This window comes from Centroberyx affinis, unplaced genomic scaffold (assembly GCF_046629955.1).
Source record: "Centroberyx affinis isolate AG114_WGS23_722 - 3 ecotype Tasmania unplaced genomic scaffold, CSIRO-AGI_Caff_v1 ptg001245l_1, whole genome shotgun sequence".
NCBI lineage: Eukaryota > Metazoa > Chordata > Actinopteri > Beryciformes > Berycidae > Centroberyx > Centroberyx affinis.
Genome location: NW_027279756.1, coordinates 478,653 through 490,679, shown reverse-complemented (window position 1 = coordinate 490,679; position 12,027 = coordinate 478,653). Strand labels below are relative to the sequence as shown.

At 44.3% G+C, this 12,027-nt stretch overlaps 1 protein-coding gene across 2 annotated transcripts in view; it reads right to left on the bottom strand.

Moving 5' to 3' along the window:
* Positions 1-3,532: 3,532 nt before the first annotated feature.
* Positions 3,533-12,027, bottom strand: part of znf385a (zinc finger protein 385A) — a 54,483-nt gene continuing 45,988 nt past the window's right edge. For both annotated transcript variants that reach the window (XM_071524885.1, XM_071524886.1), the window contains 4 exons: positions 9,361-9,720; positions 4,881-5,065; positions 4,210-4,302; positions 3,533-3,781 (listed from right to left, as the gene is read on the bottom strand). In XM_071524885.1, the coding sequence (XP_071380986.1) occupies positions 3,533-3,781; positions 4,210-4,302; positions 4,881-5,065; positions 9,361-9,720 (887 nt within the window). The remainder of the gene's footprint in view (positions 3,782-4,209; positions 4,303-4,880; positions 5,066-9,360; positions 9,721-12,027) is intronic.

Genomic DNA, 12,027 nt, shown 5'->3' with positions numbered 1-12,027 from the left:
TCCCTACAATGATATTATAATGGTATAATATAAAGAGATATTGTGAATATTGTGTTGATGTGAGATATTTAGAGATATGATTATCTCAGATAGGAAATGTTGGGTCACAGCAGGATTCACTCAGTAAAACACTGGAGATCAAATTTTATTTGATGATTTATTGACATTTACTTTTTTCCACCATGGTTTCTCTTGATACCAATAGTATTTACCATAAAGTTTCTTTTTCATTTAAATTACATTTATAATGTTTTACTCACATACACATTTATTGTTTAATTTTCTTATTGCAATAAACAAGAGTAGCCAGAATGAGTCGGGTATTGCTACAATTCGCCATACAAACTCTTTGTCCCTCTGACAATGAAATTCAAAAATAACTTTATTGGCAAGACAAAATTACACCAAAGCCTCTCCATCTCTCTCTCTGCTCCAGGAGAGACTGAGGGCGGAATAAGGCTAAGGCTAGTAGCCTAAACACAGCTAACATGAAATACCTGCCCAGAAAATAGGAATCTAACATTTATTTCCCATAGGTGAATAATGAGGATGAATCATTGGGGATGACCACAATATGAACATATCGAGCACAATATGAACATATCTGTGGGGATGCTACTTGATTGAACTACCAGTGACAAGATTGCAACACTCTGAATAGGTCGGGTCATTGTTCAAGTCTCAAGTGATACAGAATCCAGGATGATGGATCAATCTTCCCCAGCCGAACCTGTGCAGGCTTTTGTTTCCTCTACGGTGATAGGCCACTTTAGTTCCAGGTTGCCTCTGTCTCTGATTGGTGGGGAGTGGGGAGAGAGCAGGTCCCAACACACACTAGAATACATATGGTACACACACCAACAGGAGGGAGAGCACGGATCCTGGAATAGTAACTCACTCATAAAATGAACTCCATCAAGAAGGTTTTGATCAACAACAAAAAAAAGCACAACGGTGGAAACTGACTTCCAAGCCAGCTTTTTCTTTAAGTAATGGCATTGATATAGTTTCTCAGGATTTTTACTTAAACATATTTCTCACACACGGAAAAAAAGAAAAACACAATGCAACTCAAAATGTCCAACTAAACTAAAAAAAATAAGCCTGATGAACGAATCTAATTTGAATCCCTTGATACCTGGCGTTGTACCCTGTTCCCCAAGCAGAGATTACCATAGTAATAAGGCCCTTTAATATGAAGGGCCGGTCCCTAAGCCCAGCTATGCCTCTTTCTCTCTCTGTCCCTCTCTCCATCCCTTCCAGGGCTTGTACTCCTCATGGAAGAACAGAAAAGCCTGTCAGCTGGCATGCTCCAAATTTACACATGACCCTGGACAACATGTCACGACATGTCACAACGATAACAAGTCACTCTGCTAAAAATTGCTCATTGCATTGCAATATTCAGACAAAGGTAAGACATTAGAGCTCATTGCTTCTCAATGAAAGGGCACAGTGTACATCTCGATCAGAATATGGTGATAGTTTCAAGGTGTTGAGCAAGATAAGTCTGTGTCTGCTTTGCTACCTTCGTGGCTCCCCACTGAGTCAGTCAGTATGTCTGGGTCAATACTCATACTGTCTACCGTCCAATCACTCCACCCCCTCCTTCCTTTCCCCTCCCGAGTGCAGTTAGCAACCTTTCCCACCTAGAAAAATATTTTTTGTTTTCCTTGATGTGCGCGTTTGCTATTTTGCTCTTTTAGACCTCTGTGTGCTACAAATGCAAACCAACAACATCCCAAGTAAACAAAACCAGAGCACTAACCAGTCTCTGTAAAAGAAAACAAATCATGGTGCATTTCATGGCTTTCAGTTGTAAGACAGGAAGTATCAATAGATAGCCTTGGGCCGGGGCATCTCGGGTCCCGCTCTGGGTGACCTCGCTGGGCTTGTGGCTCGGCTGTCACTCCAGTTCAGGATCATCCCCCTGTGAAATTATTTCTCTCTCTTCTTTCTCTCTTTTATTCCCTCCCTCTCAGTGTCCCGGGGATTTAATAGGCAGCGTTATGGTTGCCAATGTCAATGTGCCCTCTGCTGTAGTCTCAATTGAACCCTTGGGTGTGAAGGATGGGGGAGGTGAGGGAGAGGCGAGGGCAGGAAGGGGAGAGGTCAACCCAGTGATGCAGAAGCCAGACCCTGCAGGACCCTGGTGCGCGGCCGCATGCAGAGAGGACAAGGGAGATAAATACAGCGGTGCACAGGGTCATACTCAAGTCATACCTCACCACCTACACTGTGAATCAGCCTGTGAGTGAAGAACGGATGTGAAGATGCTGAGAATGACCTTGCTGTTTGATTGCTGGATGTGAATAGACTTTATTACTAGGGTTTCTCCCTTAATGCCTATGAACTTTACTCTCTCCAGCACCTATTTCCTCACTACTGTATATCCTAAGTGACGGCACAAATATTTAACTTGCCATGAAAAGCAATCTATCTAACATATCGACAGGTTATTCATTTGGGTCAAAATGGTGATATGTAGCAACTAATAATGTAACAACAGTACAGTATGTACCAATGTATGACTTCTGCTGTTTCTCCTATCCTCTCTCCCCTTCGGTGAGGCCCTTCTCTGACTGTTATGGAGGATGACAGATGCGCCCCCTGGCCATTTTTGTTGGTACAGTCTATTTTGAAACACAGATTCGTTTGGGCCTGTGTGTGTGTGTCTGCGTGCCGCCTGGGGTCAATCAGTCCGCTGACCCGTGCCAGCCCTCCTCTCACCTCACCCTCCCAGGAAATGACAGGGGCGTGCAATCCCCCACAGTCACTTTTCTGCTCTCTCACCCCCCCCCCATCGTCACACATGTACAGATGCGGCTCCCGCCCGCCTGTCAGCCGAAGTCATGTTGTATCTAGCAAGGACCTAGTGTCACACGTTGAAGAGTGTTGCCCGCGCTGCCGGCCGCGGGCACAGACAGAGACATGTACAGTACCGCGGAGGCCGCCACAGCTATATGGGGCGCACGCACGTCATTGATTATAGCAAAGACCAATGGAAGCAGCTACCCTACTGACATAACATTATCGTCTTGGTTTTGGAGGTGCATAGGATGAGAAGAACACATTGAACCATGAGGACAGGAGAAAATCAACTTGCCCCAGTATAATTACTTAACACTAGGTGTGGTTGAGTGTTTTTCTAGAAAGATCCGCATGTGTTGTCAGTTTGTTCTGTAGCTATCAAGGCGACCGTGACAGTGCCACAGTGCAAGGGAGAGGGACGAGGGGAGGTGAGAGATGTACAAGGGAGTTCAATGCATAATGAATATCTCTCCTCTGCTCATTCCATCTGCCGATCGCTCAGAAGTCTTTGAAATGGAGGGAGAGTTTCAGGTAAAGGGAAAAAGAGAGACATATGCTTCTCCTCCTTTTGCGGTGCTCTTTTCCCTTGCTTTTCTCTCATCTAGATATTTAAATGGTTGGATTTTTTTCCCCCTATCAATTGCTGTTGATTATGTTTATTTCTTCACAGTGTGCTTTTGGAGTGGCTGTTCCTGACTGGCCGAGGTCAAAGGGGGGTGTGTCAGTAAGGGGAGAAGAGGATGGGCCCGTGGGTGGTGCGGATGGGCCCGGGCGCAGGTCTCAGGATGGCGTGGCTGAGAGGCGGGCCTTGCAATAGGTGGTGGTGTGGGTGGGGGGCGGAAGCTGCTGCACGGAGAGCCAGTGAGTTCGAGGAAGCTGCGGCGGCCATTGCTGCAGCAACAGCCAAGGGGTTGGGCAAGAGGCCTGCACCCAGAGCTTTGGTGAGATCCTTAGAGAAGGTCAAAGAAGACTAAAGAAAGAAGCGGGTGGACAAATGAAGAGGGGAAAGTGGGACAGGGAGAGATGAAAGAGAGAGAGGTGGGGACATGAAGGAGAGAAGGAGAGAAGCAGAGAGAGGGATAAAACGATTAGTTCCAGAAGGTCAACACATGGAGGAGAAATAGATATAGAACTTCAATTTCGTCTGCAGACTCTTTTGATCTGTCGTAATGCAGAGGTTTTCAGTTCAATCACGTAACATTTCCAGGAAGGGGACACGGCCAAAAATGGAACGACTAGGGGGCTCTGGTCAGGATTAACTCAACAAGTACGAGCCACTCCAAGGCCTTGCAGACCTTCTGTCCTAGATTAACACTGGTTATCTGATCTGTTCATCTCAGGTTTGCTAACTGTGTCACCGGAGGAGTTAGAATTCAACGGTGAAACGTGAAAGGTTACCGTGAGGTCAGCTCCCCTGTGCTTCTTGTGCCGGCTGAGGAGGGGGTTAGGCTTGCCTGCCACGCCATCCCGGTGCCTTCGACTTGATATGTGCTGCATGGAGGAGGAGCACAGACAGGGGGCAGTGTTAGACTGCATCACAAATCATTCCCACTTCCCCAAGTGCAAATACATACTGACAGATTAGGCAGTTAAAAAAATTACCTATAGACTCAGGAGTTCAAACTGACTGGCTAACAAAACAGTCACAGATAAACAATCTAGTCATGAAAATAATGAGTTGTATGCAGTTGTTGGAATGTATGTGAATAGATGCCACATATTTTGAATAAGACAAAGACTCAAGACTGCTGTAATGAAAATAAGACTTTGTTCCATAATGAGATAACCATTTTTTTAAAAACAAATACTACTACTACTACTCTTGCAAAATGATTGTTGGCATGAAAATAAAGCACATTATGGGTTATTACTAAAATAATGAGTCATCTTCAGACTTTTGTTTCCAAAATAGTTATGTTTTCGAGTACAGAATCATCTGTATTTTTGAAATAAAAAAAATAATTTTAGGTAGCAATATTTATGCTAAAACAAAATGTATATAATACTTAAGAATGAAAATTTTCAAATGCACTACCACAGGGTGACATGTTGCTCTTTCCTCCTCCCACCTGTTTGAGCTGCAGTTCAGAGTTGACCCGCACGTTGCAGATCTCACAGTGGAAGGTTCGTTCCTGAGTGTTGGGGTCCACCGGCCCCCCTCCCTGCTCTCCACTGGGCTTGGGGCCCAGGCGAGGATACGCCTTGATGGGCCCCAGCCCGCTCCGTGCCTCCAGGATGGTTTTGTGTTTGGTACCTGGAGACACACACACACACACACACACACAAGCACAAACACAAACACTGGTCAGCAATGCCATTAGCCAAGATGACATTATATATTTAGAAGCTATTACAATATAATGAAATAATACAGTGGAGATGAATCACTATTTATAACATCGATGCTGATCTGCCATATGAGTCATGCTGCTTCCATCTGTCTGAGCTGAAATGAGTCTGGACAGCATTCCTCTGTAGCTCAGAGCACTGATGGAGAGACAGTGACATTGACAGATATCAGGATATGAAAGAAACGACTCTGTACCAGTGGCTGGATTCTCCTATAAATGAACACATGTGTGCAGCATGAAGAGCACATGTCACTGGAGAGGGATAAAGGTGTAGTGTTGACCTCTCACCACTAGAGGGGTGTAGTCAGGCAGCTGTGCAGAGGAGTTTTGGTTACAAAACATGATTCACTCAGAATCTCTCTAGCGGCTGGGGATCTAGATGAACTGAAACCCATCTCTATGTTAATATTGTAATAACTGATTAAGAATTGATTCAGTGGAGTGGGTGAGGCGAAGTCACACCGTGTGCACGGTGTGAAGGAAATTATGTCACCACAGGTGTAAATATCAGTGACTCAGTGTTAGACCACTCAACCCTCAGTGTCAATTCAAGCTGTTTAATTTTAACAGTAAATTGAAATTTTGGAAATCTCTTTTATGTAGAAATCTGAATTTTATGTAGTTATCCGATCCGTCAAGTACCTATGCAGTCAACCCCATCAGGCAGGTTAGGCAAGCACTACAAATTGCTCAATGTACAACTATTGAAGATAGCTAAAATAGAATGCATATTTGTATGAGAAGGTACATTTTTATTAAATTACCAATTTATCGACACACAAACCCAGGGCTTTCAGGCCCTTGGTGGTCTGGAGCCCCAGAGCATGAGTCCTGTAAGCTCTGTTGTTAATCCAAATGTGAACCAAGCAGCAATAAAAACTGAAACATGCAATTCAAAATGATATTCTCTCAAATACTGGAACAGCCTCATTGCAATAAAAGCAGTTCACCCACTCGTTGGAATTTACAATAGATTAGCATGAGATTTAGAAAGTATGGGTGCATTTAATACTTTAAATAGTTTTAGCATATATTTGGTATTTCTGTGTGTTTTGGCGATCAGAACATTGTCCTAATTTGAGACATTTGACAGACCCCGTTCCAAGAGGCTGAATTTGCAAGGTTGCAGCCCACATTACTTTCCGTTTCAAGTGGTCTGCAGAGCAGCACACCAAAGGATTTGCCAAAATAGTTTCTTCCTAACTAATCACATGTTTTGTTCTTGGCTGAAAAATTCCAGTCATGTCCAACCCTCTCGCTCCCTCTCTGCCCCCCCTCCTTCCATACTGCTGTTCCTCCCTACCCTCAAAGTAAAGCATCCCACTCTCATTGGCTCTGCCTGTGAATTTGAGTCACTCTCTCAAATCCCTGTTCTTTGAGCAGAGTTAAGGTTACAGAGGAGAGAGAAAACATCGGGGTGGGGGGTGGGGAGTGGGGAAGATGGAGGTTGCGGGCTCCACTGGGGAAGGAAGGGGCTGGAATGAGCGATTTCACTTGTGGCCAAAAACGTGCACTTGGGGTGTTTGTATTTGCCTTTGTTCTATTTTGGTCTGACAATGGATGGCCCAGTGGATCCTTTGTCTTTGTAAGCTTGACTCATGGTGTAAAGCAACACACAAATAGACAAGACACATTTCAAAACATGAAAATAGACAATGGATTGAGAGGAAACCGTTGCATAAATGTTGAAATAAAGTTACATACACATCATCATTCTTCTCCCGTTCTTTTTGCTGTTCATTCTGCGCCACGCACACTGATCATGTCTTGATGTCTGTGCGGCATATGCTTCATTTTTTGGACGCCGGTAACATGCACAGTTTTGTTTTTTTGAGAATGAGATGGAGTGATTGCTTCCAGATCGTTTTCCCCCATGGAGTTGCTCTCAACTGTTAATCATCCGGGGATTGAAGTGTGGGGCCTGCTAGCTGACACACAGGCTGTGACACTGGGTCATGTTTGTTTTAGATTGGTATTATACTGTGTGTGATCTCAGTTTATGCTTACACGTGCATGTACATAATGGATATGTGCTGGAACGCATGTGTGTACAGGCGGATGTCGTATAAATTTATTGTTTGATAACTGTTGGGTCAAAACAATAAACTAATCATTCTATCCTCTTTATCTGTGTGTGTGTGTGTGTGTCTCCCGGAGGTTAGTCTAACCATAATGGTGGCAGTGATTACACTTTTATTGATTGATACTTTATCCAACATTAAGAAGCATTTGTTGGCTGCTGTCATGTCTGGCCGAGCCGGCTGCTCCAAGGACAACTACTGACATCAACGCCAGTCTGATACACTTGTGTGGTGTGTCTGTGCTTGTGAGGGTGTATATGCCCAGGGAGCTAAAAACTCCCAAAATAAAGAGTGGAGGTTTAAGGTCCAGTGGATGCAAACAGTGTCCTTAGTGGGAAACAAGGTCACAGGGAGAGGTAAGTTGGTAGGGCATAAAGGATGGGAGCAGGCAGTGGGCACCTCGGGGGCATTTGGAGCCCTGAGAATGTGTGGTCATGTGTGAAAGCTGTCTGACAGAATGCTGAGGCTGGTATTGTGGCGAGCTCACCCACGTAACAGCCTATTCTTCTTTTATTTCCCAGCTTAAATCCCTCATGCAGTGGTTACCAGCTTTACCCGTCCTCCTCTGCTACTTATTCGAGCGGAGCGCCTCGGGCTACGGGGAACAGTTTTTCTGCTGCGTGCCACGAACGACAAGACAAATCATGAATCTTTGAGTGGGGGAGAGTTTTCTTTAAATAATTATGTCCTGGGTGAGTGCGGGTGTGGGTGTGTTGGCCGTGAGAGGGAGCGTGCAGAGACAGGTGAGGGAGAATATGCTGCCACAGGGCACCTTGACACAGCTCCTGAAACCAGGAGAGCAGTGCTTGGTTACAGAGGTTGTGCTCAGCCAGTGTCAAACAGATCAGTTATCTGCTGATCAGTGCGACTCTCATCACCCTCATCTAGGTCGGACTGACGGACTCAACCTGAAACACTTACACAGGCCTTGTTTTTTCATCAAAGTCCTGAACCGAGACTGTAGGAGACAACAGTGAGAGCAGCCATGTGTTTGTGTGCCGGTGTATGTACATTACGTTTGTGCAACTATGACCAGTTTAAAGTAATAATCAATAATAAAGTGACATTTTCATAGAAATAAATGTCTGCTTTGTTACTCTCTATCGCCTATTGATATAACACAATTATGATTCATCCTGCACCCAGTTCATGAAAGCTTTTATATTTACTGTTCTAAACACCCGGTGATGGGTAGGTTGTAGCAACTGATATAATAACTCTCAGATAATATAATAACCTAACAAAATGTAATAAAAATGTCCTTCTAAATCAGCTGAATATGTAATAAAACCTGATATTGTAGACAATGTAATAACACCACATTATTTCATACCCAGCATTTGTTACTTCATAAGGGGTGTAACATATTTTTAACTGATGATGTAATAATAATATTGACTAATAATATATCTACAAGAATAAGAAGAATGTAATAACCTGAGTTATTACATTATTAGTAAATGTTATTATTACATCATCAGTTAAAAATATGTTACACCCCTTATGAAGTAACAATCACTGGTTAACACTGGAAAACATGAGAAAAGCCAAGTGTGATCAATAGTCGGCTGTTTTGAATTTCATAATTGAAATATTACACTTCTGTACAAACCAGTGTTGTTGGAATTCCCATCTGGAAATAGTAGTTATATCTATATTTTTCCCTTCAGTTGAGGGCTTTTTGGTCTCTAAGCCCTCCAAAATCCACTTGTCATTCCATTATCTGGCAATTTATTACATTGACATGTTTTTATTACATTTTTGACCATTTTAGAGTGATGTTTTTATTACATTTTGACAAGTTAGTACATTCTCCAGCAGCAGCAATGAGTTGCTACATAGGTATTTCTTGGGAAAATTCCTCTGGTGCACAGGAAGTGATGCATTTTACGTTTCTGGCAGCAGCAACAGCGGTTTGCTTGGAATAAGTAGAAAAAGAACACAATAGTCTCCATGATTTGTGATAGCCACCATGGCTGAACAGACACAGAATAGACCGGTACCTACAGAAACCCAAATTCATGAACAGAAAATCCAAGGAAAAGGACGTTGCATTGACCTTTTGTCACCAAAGATGTCATCAAACACAGATCTTGCAGATTACCACTCTGACCTACCTTTGTTGTGAGCCTCCAGCTGTGACAGGGAGTTGACAGCCACCTTGCACAGTGAGCAGTACAGCAGCTTCTTGGCCTTGTCCTCCTCTGTCTCCGGGTTGGAGGGGCTGCTGGATGCCGAGGCTCCTGCGACTCCTGAAACCGGGGGTCCAGACCCGGGCTGCTCTGGGTTGGCGCTGCCACTACCACAGCCTGGGGAGGAGGAGGAAGGGGGTATCAGGGGAGGGGTGGGGGTGGGCAGGAGGGGGCACACCGAGGGCACGGGGGAGTCCATGGGTGGGGTAGGCGGGGTGGTGAGGGGAGGAAGGGGCCCGGGGGCCAGCAGGGGCCCGTTTAACTGTGACAGAGGCCGGGTTTCATCTGCAACAAAAGAGAAATAGAGAGAGGAATAAAATAATGTCAAATGCAGCATGGACAAATATCAAAGAGCTGATATTCCAGCACAAAAGCTATATAACTCAAACAATAAAGTGTTTTACTATTGACTTTATGGCCTTTCAAGTCTGCGGTGAAGCAAAGTCCCCAAGAAAAAGCCACTCTGTGCTATTTCAACCACATCGCTAACCACACCCAGTTGAATGTGGAACCCACGGTCTGGTGAGAAGATCAGACGAACCGACGTAAAGAGCTTGCATACGGAAGTGTTTTCTATTCCCTATGGTCCATAATTGTGTTGAGAGTTCCTTTTAATTTAAACAGCAGTAATATAAAGTGGATCAGAAGAGTTGTATGTTTCATTTGTACAGGAGCAGGCACATGTTTAGTACAGACATGTTTGTAGGCTTTTTGAAGCGTTTTTTGAGCCCGTCTTTCACTGATGTGGTCTCATCTTTTTGAAATGTTTCCGAAGGGCGAAATAAGAAGCAGATACCTCAGCCTGTGGATGTTTTGACTCTCTCACACACCTGTTGATTTTGGCTGGGACGGGAGCAAAATGGCACTTGTTTTTTCACCGGGCAAGATATTAAGTCCAAAGAAAACATCATATAAAGGGCTCTCCTCTCACTCTCTTTTCACTCTCCTCTCTTTTCTCTCTGTGGATAGTGATATGCAGCTCTATTGCTGTTGCTTGTGTGTGTGTGTGTGTGTGTGTGTATGTGTGTGTGTGTGTGTGTGTGTGTGTGTAGCTACTTTTTCCTTTGTTTTCTTGTGAGATGTCTCATTAAAGAAAACATAAAAAGCCAAAAGCCAAAGTCTCTCTCTCTCTCTCTCTCTCACACACACACACACACATACACACACACACATGCACACACATACATTCACACACACACACATGTTTCTGGTCAGCCACTCCCATACGCAATGCCTTTGGTATTCACTAGGCATTGGATGTGGGCTGAATAAAGACCCCCTAAATTTGGGTGGGGATCATTTCAGCCCCCCATCAGCGGGGAACCAGCAGGCTGTTCTCCAACCTCCACAGGATGCAGCGCCACAGGCAGGGGATGGAAAAGCCCCACGGGATTATGGGTCTTAAAGTGTTATAACATGGAGTATTTCTGGGAAGAAGACAAATATTGACTTTAACTGCTTAATTTCCTTTTTAGGATTCCCATATGCTTTGTCATTTTGTCACATGTTGCAGCCCATAGTGGCCATGATATATTCACCCTGTGAGGTATATAGGACAGCAGTGAGCCTTCTGAAGCTCTGTCCGATGAATCATGTATTGTATAAGGAGGTAGCTAAAGTTATCCCGCCTCCTCCATTGCATCAGCTCTGATGAAGATGCCATTGTGAATGATTTCCATTCCACTGCTTTCCAAGATCAAAATGCTCTCTTTCCATATTGGAAGTTTCCAGCTGCTGAGCTGCTGACTGTACCGAGCGTTTGTCAAACAGATGTTTCGTTAAAAATACATATTTCTTACTCTGACTGGGCTGGATCAAAGTGCTGGGTGAGGGTGAGCGCTCCTTAGGGCTCAGAAGTGGAGGAGTTTCACACTCACAATGTACCCACTTCACCACGATTCTCACTGAGCTGGTTAAGTTAAGCTCGTACACTGCATGGGCAAAAGAGGAAAACAGACTGATCGCAAAACTAAACTACTGCGCTTTAGCATTGTGGTTGAAGTTTGTGCCCAGTTGTTTTACATGAACGCCCATTCACACCCACACGTGTACACACACGCGTACAAACACACAAACACTCGCATGACTTCATCACCGTGCCGAGGAACAAACCCAGAATCCATAGCGCCCATAACATGTGGTTTGAGTTAAGCTAAAGTGGGGAGGAAGAGGGGTGGGGGCCAAATCGTGATAGGGGATTTCACGATCCTTGATGGGCTGGAGGTCTGCCATACGAAACCATCAAGTCCTGCTCACTGTTTCACCTCATACCACAGTGAGTGCCTCCTACGCTCGCCCCCCTTAAAATAAGTTCAGCTTCAGGCTAAGCTCATCCAAGCCTTCGTAGCCCAGTAATTCATTGTCTGTGTCACCGACCCAGAATCAGGACTCTCTCTGAGCAGCTAAGCGTTTCTTTTTGTCACATTCATTTACCAGAGTGGAAACCATGAAACTTTAATTTTAAAATTGTTATTCTCTCAGTGTTGCAGAGAGAAATTGCATTTTTTTTTCTCTCCTTGCCTGGGGAGTCCTGTCGCCCAGCATGTTTCAGAGAACATTTTCAGTTACTCAATTCTCCAGAAACTAGGGATG